Here is a 13,442-nt window from a genome sequence, read left to right on the forward strand (position 1 = left end):
GGAACAAACGCTGCAGTAGATGGTAACAGTTAGTAACTATAGTTTGTTCCAAAATTCGATGGTGGACGGAAGCAGAAAGCGAAAGTAATTCCAAAGTAATGTGACCTGTTAACAAAATAAAACGACAAAAATGTGTTTTGTATGGCGTTGCGGAAAGTGTACAAGTTGTGTGGAAGTTGGCAGTGTGGATTGCGGGCCGTGAAATGTTTTTGAATAGCTCTTACTGGTCCATGTGGCAAACGCATCATAAAAGAGGCCGTTGAATATTTTTTGCTCATTTGAAATGTAATTGTTTTTCAATCAATTTCAATGTTCATGTGAGTTGTAAAAAAAACAATAAACAAATTTCTCTCTGTGCAGCTAAAAAGTAGGTTTTTTTACCGCAAACCTCTCGATGTAAATAAGTTTTCACAGCTGAAAAAATTTGCTCCAAAGTTGGCATTGTTCGGTTCAACCAATACCTATACAATAGTGATATAAGCCTTGGTTCAACGTACGTGTGTGAACATTTTTTTCTGAGCTGTGGTTCATGAAATACCCTCATCGTTTTGATCTGACTAATGTAGACTTGTAGAATGGACAGGTTAAAAACGTCAATTCACGTGAACCTGGATAGGGTGGTTGGTAAAGCAAGCCAGCTTCAAAGCTCACATTAGAGTGTTTAAAATAAAAAAATATTTTCCGTTGATTCGCAATAAACTAAAATTGAAACGGTTTTCTTTTCGTTGTAATCACTAATAGGCAGTCGACGAGATATTTGAAATTGGCCCGTGGTCTAATCCGAATCACTTATTTGGCCCGGCAGTATGAAAGGTCCCCCCCCCCCCCTGAGTTAAACAAATGCCGATGTTACTGTTACATCGCAAATCTACATTTTTGTAAACTGTTCCCCTTTCCGTGTAATTTAAATGGTTAAAAACACCGCCTCATGCGGTCACGATGTCGCCTCGTTTTTTGTTGGAAACGTAGCCGTTTTGTTTGCTGAGTTTTTAAGCTGCTAATGTTTTATTGTTAATGCCTTTGCAGAAGTAATTTAAAACCTAAATTTGACCTAACTGTGTGAAGTTACATTTTCTGTGTATTTGAACGCAAGCTGATATTTTGGTAAGTGTTGTCTTGACTGTTGTAATTGTACATGTAAACATAACTCAGTGTGTAGTAATTGTAAGAATTGTCATTATTGTTCATTGTTACGGCAATTGTTTTCATTGTGCCAACAATAACTAACCTAAATATCATGTTATTATTACAGTTTGGCTTCGTACCGACACATATTTAATTGAAGACCCAGGCACAAACGTTTCGGTGAGATTTGTGCTATTTGTTGTTTTGTGTTGAAATATGTATATATAATTTGCCTATTCGTTGATTTTAGAAAACCGCTCACTCGCCTACATAATTGCTCGTCCTGCCATTTCAAGCCTTTAAAGCGTGTCAATAATAAAGTTTGGGTTAGATGCTTTTGTGGAGTCTTTGGGGGAGAGAACTGTGTAGGAGGGGGCGTTTTTGAATCGTCAAACCTGAAGTCCCCGTTTGGGCGTCTGCGTAGGCCTGGACGCAGAAGTAGACGCTACATTCGAAGTTTTCGAAACGTTTTTTGTAAACGTTTTGCACCGAAGATTTTGAAACGTTTTTTGTAAACGTTTTGAACTGAAGAACAGGCCATATTGCCCACAATGCCCGGAAGTGAGAGTGGACATTCCTATAGATCTTCTCCTATGCATAGGAGAACAGTACAGCTAACTAAACATGCTGTACCTTCAATGCAGGAACTTAAGCATGATAAAGATCTGTTAAATGACTGGTACAGAAGGGCCGAAAATGCAATGATGTATAAGGATGCATCATTTGTTAAATCAGTTAGTAAACGTATTGAAGAAGTTTCAGTGCGTCTAATGAATAATTATTCAAAGTTATTGGACTGGTTACCACCTGGCGAAAAACGTGATGATTTCCAGCAGCAATTAGATGGAGTCATTCATGGCCAGATGGAAATGGAAAATAGAATTACGCAGTTTGAACAAAAGCTGATAGATAACATTGGACATGACCTTACTTCGAGTTCCTTGACATTTCTAACATCTCCTGTTGCTCAACGAACAATTTCAGCTGGAAAGCATTTACCTGTTGCTAGTGAAAACTCACACTCTTTAAAGTCTGCGCATCGTTCTGGAAGTGCCGCAAAGACTCTGTCAAGTACCTCATCCAGTACCTCATCCAGTACAAAGAGACTGGAAGCTAAAGTTAGACTTGAGAAGGCACGGGTAAGAACATCTCATGTTGAAAAGGAACAGAAACTTGAAACTGAAAAACAGAAACTTGAAACTGAAAAACAGAGACTTGAAACTGAAAGACGGAAACTAGCAGCACGAAGGGAACTTGAAGAAGCAGAAGCTGAAGTTAAAGTGTGGGAAACAGCGTCAAGGCTGTCTGTAGAAGATCATGTTGTAACACATATTAATACTTGTGATCTTCCTGTTTTAGAACCACCTAATAAAATCGTTTCTGACGAGGCAGTCCGTTCTCCATTTAAACTGGTTCTGCCTCAGTCTACCGTTACACAGGAGCACAAACATGATAATGATCCCCCAGCTAAGGAGGAAGTGACACAAAGGGAAAGTAATGCTGTAGTTCGTGGAATTATGACTGCAGTTGGAGAAGCAATGTACACCCCCAAAACGGATGCTGTAAAGTTTAATGGAGAACCAATGGAATATTGGCCATTCATCAGAAGTTTTGAAACAATGATAGAGAAGAAGGCACCATCTGACCAGCTAAAATTAAATTATCTGTTGGGCCATTGTAAAGGAAAAGCATATTCTCTTATAGAGCATTGTACAGTTTTACCCCCAAGTGATGGATACAATGAGGCTCGATCCATATTATATGATAATTTTGGTAAACCTTATATTGTTTCGAGGGCGTTTGTTCGCCAACTTACCAGCGGACCTAACCTTAAACCTGATGATTCAGATGGCTTGCAGCATTTTGCAACTTCATTGCGAAAATGCCTTTTAATTTTGAAAGGTTTAGGAAATTTCAGTGACCTAAATACTACTGATCGCCTAGTAGAGTTAGTACTCAAACTACCCTACAGTTCACAGAATCTGTGGAAGCGACGTGTGGCTACCATTCTCAGGGAGTCTGGTAAACAAGCAAATTTCCAGCATCTGGTGGAATTTGTTGAAGAAGAATCCGAGGTTGCCAATACTGTTTTTGGAAAGCTGTTGGTTCCTCGCAAAAGAGAAGAAAAGAAGCAGACAGAAAGACAAACGAAAAAGAGCTCTGTTCACACCGTTGTAACAAAGGTGAACAGAGCGCCAACCCAGCCCGTTTTTGTTAGGCCAGTACCAAGATGCTTGTTTTGCAGTCAAGGACATTTATTTGTGAATTGTCCATATTTAAAGGCAAAAACAGTTGCGGAAAGAGCCGGCTGGCTACGTGAAAAGAATCTGCTTTAATTGTTTACAGAGTGGGCACATTGCAAGACTCTGTAGAGAAGCTGTTACATGTACTGTTCAAGGCTGTGGAAGAAGGCATCATGCACTGCTGCATTTGCCTCCGAAAAGCATTCCTGTCTCAAGAAGTCCTGAAGCAAGAGAAAGGCACCCACTTGAAAATGATGTGCCTTCGACATCCAAAGTGAGTTGTAACAGAGTAAAGGACGGACACAGCGCCTATATGAGTGTTGTCCCTGTCAGGTTTCTCGCCAATGGCAAGGAAGTGGAGTCCTATGCTTTCCTTGATATTGGTTCAGATTCAACGTTTTGCCATACCAAAACGAGTACAAATGGAAACACTTGGCAGAAGACCAAAGATACTAAAAGGAATTGGAGTTGATTTACAAGTTGTGTCCATGGATGGAAAGGAAGTCATTGATATAGAAGACGCAATGTCAGTGGACCATATTCCAGTTTGTCCATACACCTATCCTACTGAAGAGCAATTTTACCTCATTTATTTACCTCATTTAAAGGGACTGGATATGCCAAGAGTTGATAGCCAGGAAATAATGTTGTTAATTGGCACCGATACGCCATATGCTCACCGAACCTTAGAAATAAGAACTGGAAGAAAGAAGGAGCCATTTGCAGCTCGAACACCTCTAGGTTGGTCTCTGATCGGTCCTTCTCCAGACAAGGGATACATTAAAGCAAACCGAATTCAGACAGTGGAGCTTGAACACCAAATACAAAGATTGTGGTATCAAGATTTTCAAAAGGAACCTGGAGAACTAGAAATCCCAACTTCCAAGGAGGACAGAGAAGTTTTAAAGTTGATGAAGGAATAAGTCCAGCATGTCAATGGACACTACTACCTTCCTCTACCATGGAGGCCAGGCATGAAGGAACTAGAGAGCAATTTTATTATGGCAGAAAGAAGACTGCAGTATTTAAAGAAGCGCCTGCAAAGAGACGAAGCGCTTCGCAATAACTATGTGGATAAAATCCAAGAGTACATTGAAAAGGGCTATGCCCGCGAGGTGCCGTCCCACGAGCCTGTCACAGGACAGGAGTGGTATCTTCCTCACCACCCAGTTTACCATCCACAGAAGCTGGGCAAAGTCAGAATTGTATTTGACTGCGCGGCGAAGTACAAGGGCCTGTCTTTAAACGATGCCCTCATGCAAGGCCCTGATCTCGTTAATAGTTTGATCAGTGTTTTGACCCCGATTCCGCCAAAATCCGATTGCGATTGTCGGTGATGTGGAAGCGATGTTCCACCAAGTTCGAGTCAAAGAGAGCGATGCCAATTCGCTTAGGTTTTTATGGTGGCCAGAAGGCAACATGGAAAGAAGACCCACTGTTCACCAAATGTTAGTTCATATTTTCGGAGCCACATCATCTCCATGCTGTGCCACATTTTGCATGAAACACACAGCCGACATGTTCGGACACGAGTTCGACAAGCATGTGTCTGACATAGTGAAAAACAATTTCTACGTAGATGATTGTTTAGCATCTGCTTCCACAGAAAAGGAAGCCATAAGCACTATATCCCGACTGAGTCAGTTGTTACAAAAGGGTGGGTTCCATCTAACAAAGTGGATTTCAAACAGTCAAGCAGTTTTGGATGCCATACCTGAAACAGAAAGGGCAAAGTCAATGAAGGAAATATTTCCACAGGAGGGAATTCAAGAGCGTGTGCTTGGTGTGTTCTGGGATGTTTTTCGAGACACATTTGGATTTCGTACAAAGGAAACTAAAGAGGAAACTACGCTTACCAGAAGGAAAATGCTATCAGTCATCAATTCGCTGTATGACCCACTTGGTTTTGCAGCACCTGTTATTCTTGTCGCCAAGAAAATCCAGCAAGAGGTCATTCAGATGAAACTAGGCTGGGATGATGCAATCCCAACGCCTCTCTTAGTAAAGTGGAAGGAATGGTGTTGTCAACTTCCAGAGCTAAAACACCTGACATTGCCAAGGTGCTTTACTCCACCCAATTTCGGCAAAGTGATAAACCGTCAAATACATTACTTCTGCGACGCATCTGTTAACGGCTATGGTTTTGTTGCTTATCTTCGTCAAGAAAATGATGCTTATGATGTTTATTGTTCATTTCTGTGTGGAAAAGCCAAGGTCACGCCACCAAAGAGTGAAAGCATTCCAAGGTTGGAACTTGTTGCAGCTGTTCTTGCAATCAAGGCTGACAAGTGGTTAAGAAACAATTTGGATGTCTCTGAGTGTGAATCTGTTTTCTGGACAGACTCAAACGCTGTTTTATTCAGCATTCGCAATAAGCGAAAGCGATTTTCAACTTTTGTGGCAAATCGATTGTCAAAAATTCACCAGCAAACTACTCCATTTCAGTTGAGGCACGTGAGGACTAAGCTAAACCCTGCTGATGAAGCATCACGTGGGGTCACCGTGAAGAGGTTGCTAGGATCCAGTACATGGCTAAAAGGTCCAGCATATTTATGGAAAAGCAAAGAGTTTTGGCCATGCACTTCTAGCTCAGAAGAAAAGATACCGGACGAATTCAAGCCTATAGAAGCAAAAACGTCAATGGCAACCTGCTGCGGTTCTATAACGCCATTGGAAACCTTTGTTCAAAGATATTCATCTCTGAATCGCCTAAAAAGGGCAGTAGCGTGGCTGTTGCGCTACAAACGTTTCCTACGTTTCAAGAAAGGAGGAGTTTCACAAGGAAGACTTACAGTTCAAGAGATTAATGAAGCAGAGTTGGAAATTGTGAAGTTTGTTCAACGCTCCGCTTTTCCAGCTGCATTCAAGGCACTATCAGAGTCAAATTCAAACGCTGATAGGCAGACTCGTCGTTGTCTTAAGAAGTGCGACCAAACGAAGTGTTTAAATAAACTGAATCCCCTACTAATTAATGGTGTCATAAGACTTGGAGGAAGATTGGACAATGCACCTATACCATTTGAGTCCAAGCATCCGATAATTCTGCCCAGCTACCATCACCTTACGAAGCTGATAATAACCTATTATCACAAAGAAGCAGGTCATTCCGGAACTGCGCACACCTGGACGTTAATTCGCCAAAAGTATTGGATTATAAAAGGCGGTGCCGCAGTTCGGAGCACTCTGGCCCATTGCATACTATGTCGCAAGCGCAATGCGCCGCGCGGCCAGCAACTGATGGCAGATCTACCCGTGGCTCGTTTGAAGAACAGCGAACCACCGTTTGCGCACACTGGAATTGATTATTTTGGCCCGTTTATTGTAAAACGTGACCGCAGCGATGTGAAAAGCTACGGCTGCATTTTCACTTGTATGACTATGCGCGCAGTGCACATCGAAATCGTTGAGGATTTATCAACTGACGCATTTATTAATGCCTTACGAAGATTCATTGCAAGACGAGGAAAGCCAATTGAGATATACAGCGACAATGGAACCAATTTCGTTGGCGCTGAACGTGTTTTGCGCGAACTACTGGAACGAATAGATGAAAAGGGGCTGGAAACGCACCTTCAGCAACAAGGAATCAAGTGGTCGTTCAATCCGCCTGCAGCCAGCCATATGGGCGGAATATGGGAAAGGATGATCCGTTCAATTAAAAAGATTTTGAGCGGAATGTTGCATAAAGCACCTAGCATCAGCGAGGACACTCTTCACACGCTGATGATAGAAGTTGAGAATATCCTCAACTCGCGACCACTGACACCTGTCACGTTTACCCCCAGCAACGTAGAACCGCTGACACCAAATCACATTCTACTGCAAAGGCCCAGTCCTGTAATGTCACCTGGGCAGTTTGATGAAAAGGATAACTACAATCGACGTCGCTGGCGACAAGTTCAGTTTCTAGCAGACGAATTTTGGAGGAGGTGGACGAAAGAGTATCTGCCCACCATCGCTCTCCGACAGAAGTGGCCTGACAAAAGAAGAAACCTCGAAGAAGGAGATATCGTTCTCATCGTAAACGAATCCATGCCCCGCCGTGGCTGGGACATGGGTCGTGTGATCAAAACCTATCCGGACAAACATGGAGTTGTCCGACATGTGGATCTAAAAACGCAATCGAGTGTCGTAAAGCGACCGATTGCAAAATTATGCCTCATCGTAGAGGCGCGCACCGGCGTGCATCCGACACGCTCCGACAACTAGTCGTCGATTACTAGATCGGAGTGTGGTGCACAAAAGAAGGATGATATGGAAACGAACTCTGCTGGTTCACGCTTGCTCAAATACAGGCGTGACTATCGCGATTGCAAATGTACTTACAGAGAGGCTTCGGTCTTTCGACCTTACGTTGATTTGCGCCGTTTTTTCGATGTCAATTGAAATGTACTGTCCTGTGTCGTACATTTAGGGGGGAGAATGTTACATCGCAAATCTACATTTTTGTAAACTGTTCCCCTTTCCGTGTAATTTAAATGGTTAAAAACACCGCCTCATGCGGTCACGATGTCGCCTCGTTTTTTGTTGGAAACGTAGCCGTTTTGTTTGCTGAGTTTTTAAGCTGCTAATGTTTTATTGTTAATGCCTTTGCAGAAGTAATTTAAAACCTAAATTTGACCTAACTGTGTGAAGTTACATTTTCTGTGTATTTGAACGCAAGCTGATATTTTGGTAAGTGTTGTCTTGACTGTTGTAATTGTACATGTAAACATAACTCAGTGTGTAGTAATTGTAAGAATTGTCATTATTGTTCATTGTTACGGCAATTGTTTTCATTGTGCCAACAATAACTAACCTAAATATCATGTTATTATTACAGTTTGGCTTCGTACCGACACATATTTAATTGAAGACCCAGGCACAAACGTTTCGGTGAGATTTGTGCTATTTGTTGTTTTGTGTTGAAATATGTATATATAATTTGCCTATTCGTTGATTTTAGAAAACCGCTCACTCGCCTACATAATTGCTCGTCCTGCCATTTCAAGCCTTTAAAGCGTGTCAATAATAAAGTTTGGGTTAGATGCTTTTGTGGAGTCTTTGGGGGAGAGAACTGTGTAGGAGGGCGCGTTTTTGAATCGTCAAACCTGAAGTACCCGTTTGGGCGTCTGCGTAGGCCTGGACGCAGAAGTAGACGCTACAGTTACACCAATATCGGATATTAGCGCAGAGAGCGAACAGCGAGAAATATTAACTGCGATTAACTAGACGTTTTGTTAGCGAGAAAAAAGAAAACAAAAGGGAGGGGGGTGACTTAGCGAAAGGTTAGATAAATTACATTGGCTGATCCGACCCGCGGGCCGTAGGTTGCCGATCCCTGCTTTGAATATACAAACATTTTGCCGCGTATAAAACGGTGAAACGGAACAACAACTCACTCTCACATAACAAAGCCAATTATTACGTCAGAAACTATTAGGCTTCAAGTTGGCATTACTAAAGTTGCCATTTAAGCTTAAATGTTACATATTACAGTGAAGTTTGTACTATTTTTATGTGATAAAAAATAATTGCGCAAAAGTACTTTTATGTAACGCCCCTTGTGGGCGTTCAGACCCCCAAAGGTGCTTTTCAAATTGCTATTTTAGCCAACCATAACTAAATGTAAAAAAAATATTATATGGCTCTCGTAGAAATACAACCAGGAATACTTGGCTTTTATGGCCCCCCTTAGCTTAAAAGGTTCCTGACCCTTGATTTAGACCTTATTCTGCCGTGGATATTACTGTGTGTTTGGTTTTATTATGTCGTTGGTTTAAATATTAAGTTCATTTCGCGGTAATCGGAAAAATACCCCAGTGGTCGGTAGCGTTTGTTGCACTGTGGACCGCTCTAAAACTGAAATTTTATCGAACTTTCCTTCAAAAAACAAACATATGTCCAGTAATCAAAAATTGTGAAATTTTTTTAGAACCGCTGCAAAGAGAATTAAATATTGCGAACTCTGCTTCCCTCAATCGCGCAAGCGAGCGCAATACTCCAACCACTGGTTGTTAACCGGGGGTAAGGGGGCACCCACTTCTCCGGGGCGCAAGTACTGCTACAATATTTAACTTTTTGTGTAGTAATTTTAATGGTTTTGTTTCGGTTGAGGTTAATTTTGCCTCTATGCTGTCCTGTATGCTTTACACGGAAATTACACATATGTGTAGTTTGGTTATTGCGAAATTTGGTTCGTGATTTTGCGATTTGCAAGTTATTTAGGAACTAATTTTTAATAGTTCTCGGCGTCGAGACCCATATGTTTCCTAAATTAAAATTTTGTACGTGATTTACTACAAAATGTGCTTCTTGTTAAAGAGTTCGACGAATTCTTACAAAAACTTGGTTAAAGTTTACATTTATAGTAGCCACTTCGTCATATTGTGTTTACACAGAGAATTTTTGTTTTAATCGATGTGTCGTAACGGAAAATTTTCAGTAAAAATCTATGGCCTAAATTCTTTGCAATCCTTTCAATGTTTGCGTTACTCCTTGCAGCCAATGTGCAAACGATAAACGGAAAGTTTTCGGTAAAATTCCGTTACGTAGATTTCTTGCAACCACATGCTAATGTTTGCGATATCCTTGCAGCGAATTGCAAAAATTCAAATTGCTGACACCAATTTTTATGCGTCAAGGTATTTACATCCGTTTATTTGTATATGTTTCAAAACACCGCGGTCTGAACATTAGTCGGTTTCCCCGGTCGTGTGATTTTCAAACTGTTGACATTTAACTGGAGTCAGAAGCTGTTTCGCAATCGCATTTTGACGTAAAATTTGTATGTTTCGCGTCAGAAATAAGTGAGAAAAAGGTTTAGACCACGCCTTGTTATCACGTGATATTTTGTTAAGTATTATAAGAATTAATGACGTAAATCTTTCTTTGTTCGCAGAAATTTTCTTAACTGATTCTCGTCTATAAATAGCGTGTTCAATCAATATAAAGAAGGCTTTTACGGCTTTACTCAGACAGCAAACTCGACTGTTCATGTATCTGAACTAAAGGAAAGAATTGGACCTGAATGGCATGACGAAGACAGACCCACCCCCACAAAATTGATGCCCACGTGTGACGAACGAAGCTCAAGTAAAAGTTGGACCTCAAATCGAACAAATACTTTGCAATCGACGACGCGGACCACCTACAAGCGACCGCCTAAAAACTGTCATGTTTGGAACTTGCAAGAAGCCAGCTTTAGAAGAAAATAATCTCATCGAAAGATACGTGAAGAGACGCTCCATAGCGTCAGCAAAGAATTTGCTTGGAATTCGAAACACGAAATACAAACAAGCGTTGCCGATAAAGACATCACCACCGTTTGGAATCATGGAAAACGAAACGGAATTATGGATTTCACAATAACTGATTCTGCCTAGTTTATCAGGTGAAAATCTATTATACTTTTAATATATATATATATATAATTATTAAAATACCGACCGAAAGGTCTGTAAATTGTTTATGCGACATTTTTTTGAGCCATTCAAATGTGTCCAAATTTTGCCCGCGTCAAAGCACGCGTAGCGGGAATACTTCGTAAAAGCATAGTGATGTCATTCACAAGCGAAAAATATGCTTCAACTCGTGTTAGTCTATAAACACGACTTTAGGGATAAAACCTTGCTCGCGTTCGTAATGTGTTAAATGTTTTATGTAAATATTTTCAATGCATCGCTTACCTTCGTGCTTTTCAAATGCAACCCCAATTAAATAGGCGTAAATCAAACAACTTCCGTAACGGCACTCTACATGGAAACTGAACTCGTTTCCAACCGCATTTTCCCTTCTTAAAACAAACAGCGTTTCTATAAACGGATCCGCAGCTACTTATAAAACGCAAGCCAGTCAAAATGACTAATTTTAAGTGTACACTTCTATACGTCTAATATATTATATCTCATGAACCATTTTGTGAAACTCACTCGCAAAAGCTTACTATTTTAACAAGGATTGCCAGTACGCGTTAAGACACTTGACCCTACCTAAAAAGTAGCTTGTTCATCTGTAAACTTACGCCCAAGGCGTGCCTGGCTTACAAGGCTTAGTTGCCACTAGATCGCTTTTGAAAATGTCGGTAAGCTAGCAACCCACAAACCCATTAGCGGTGTTTCCATAAGTCATCGCTTTTCGACGCCGGTACTAAATCCCTCCAAGCGAAATGTAAAGCAAAAATTCTACATTTCAAGATAAATTTTACTTATCTTTTCAAAAGAATACATAGCATACGCATTAGTTCTCAGTGAGTGCTATAAATGTATTCCGCAAGTTACCAATGATATTCGGTAACGTCAAATATCCTATTGCTTGCTCGGTCACGAGTTTTCATCGCTAACGTGTTGTTGCTACGTTGACCCTAAATATATTATGGTGGTTAATTCTACCATTTCCACGATAAGAAAATCCCCTTATCCGACCAAGACCTATATGTGGTCGCAATTACAAAATAGTTGGATAGAATTTCCAACAACGCCTGTCCTACTGCACAAACCCTAGAGTTGCCACGCCAAAATGAAGTTATGATAAACTTCGACTAGCCAGTCGAATGACGATAACCAATTTCAATGAAAATGCACGTTGCTCGCGAACTGCCCCACAAATGTTCACTTGTTGCAAAATTGTTATAACTATAATCATTGTATGTATCGCTTTGGAACGAAGAATGTAAAAATGTTACCATTATGTATAAGTTACTCTATGTATCGCGTATAATGTAAATTAAATAACCATGTAATCGCTATAAAGTATATGTCATTGTATGAATCGCAAAGAATATAAATTTGAATGAATATATTGCAATAATTAATTGTCTCAAACTTCAAGTGTAACCTGTCGCGCCTATATATATATATAAGTATAGAAAATATGTGTGTCTATAACCAAAATGTTAATAACCTAAGTTTGAAGTGTTGCAATAAAAATGTTCCAGACATACGAACACACATCTGCCGAAAAATATTTCGCATTTTTCAGAATACAAAAGCACGTTGGACAGCGAAAGGTCATAGCACAGCGCAGCGCACAATGAACGGCTTTCCGGTGACGTCAGAATTACAACGCACCAAACAGGGAGTTTCCCTTGCTGCCGCACAGATCGCCTGAAAAGCTCAATCCACAGTAATGCAATGGTGTGTCAAGCACACAACAATTTCGAGCAACTCAGCGAACGCTGACATCAAAGTCCTCGGTTGCTAATTCAGGCACCAAAGAGAAAACTTTCTCGAGGAATCAGGAATCTGACTAAAACAATTGCGCAAATGCGTTATGTGATCGAACAATTTACGCGTCCACGTGTCCACACACATTTCACAAACAAATAACCAGCTTTTGATATGCAAGCTGTTCCAAAATCTAGCGTGGGAATATTTATAATAGCCACTTCGTCATATTGTGTTTACACAGAGAATTTTTGTTTTAATCGATGTGTCGTAACGGAAAATTTTCAGTAAAAATCTATGGCCTAAATTCTTTGCAATCCTTTCAATGTTTGCGTTACTCCTTGCAGCCAATGTGCAAACGATAAACGGAAAGTTTTCGGTAAAATTCCGTTACGTAGATTTCTTGCAACCACATGCTAATGTTTGCGATATCCTTGCAGCGAATTGCAAAAATTCAAATTGCTGACACCAATTTTTATGCGTCAAGGTATTTACATCCGTTTATTTGTATATGTTTCAAAACACCGCGGTCTGAACATTAGTCGGTTTCCCCGGTCGTGTGATTTTCAAACTGTTGACATTTAACTGGAGTCAGAAGCTGTTTCGCAATCGCATTTTGACGTAAAATTTGTATGTTTCGCGTCAGAAATAAGTGAGAAAAAGGTTTAGACCACGCCTTGTTATCACGTGATATTTTGTTAAGTATTATAAGAATTAATGACGTAAATCTTTCTTTGTTCGCAGAAATTTTCTTAACTGATTCTCGTCTATAAATAGCGTGTTCAATCAATATAAAGAAGGCTTTTACGGCTTTACTCAGACAGCAAACTCGACTGTTCATGTATCTGAACTAAAGGAAAGAATTGGACCTGAATGGCCTGACGAAGACAGACCATACCCCCTCACATTTTTCTGAGCTTCATAAACACTG

At 40.5% G+C, this 13,442-nt stretch overlaps 2 protein-coding genes across 2 annotated transcripts; both read left to right on the forward strand.

Moving 5' to 3' along the window:
* Window positions 1-2,663: 2,663 nt before the first annotated feature.
* On the forward strand, window positions 2,664-4,291 carry LOC146160363 (uncharacterized). The gene is made up of 3 exons (XM_083384932.1): window positions 2,664-3,308; window positions 3,472-3,642; window positions 3,758-4,291. The coding sequence occupies exons 1-3, from the start codon at window positions 2,664-2,666 to the stop codon at window positions 4,289-4,291; spliced, it is 1,350 nt and encodes a 449-aa protein (XP_083241058.1).
* A 496-nt stretch (window positions 4,292-4,787) lies between these two features.
* LOC146160364 (uncharacterized) lies at window positions 4,788-7,577 on the forward strand. The gene has a single exon (XM_083384934.1). The coding sequence runs from the start codon at window positions 4,788-4,790 to the stop codon at window positions 7,575-7,577; it is 2,790 nt and encodes a 929-aa protein (XP_083241060.1).
* The last annotated feature ends 5,865 nt before the right edge of the window (window positions 7,578-13,442 follow it).

This window comes from Ascidiella aspersa, chromosome 3 (genome assembly GCF_963924565.1).
Source record: "Ascidiella aspersa chromosome 3, kaAscAspe10.2, whole genome shotgun sequence".
Classification (NCBI taxonomy): Eukaryota; Metazoa; Chordata; class Ascidiacea; order Phlebobranchia; family Ascidiidae; genus Ascidiella; species Ascidiella aspersa.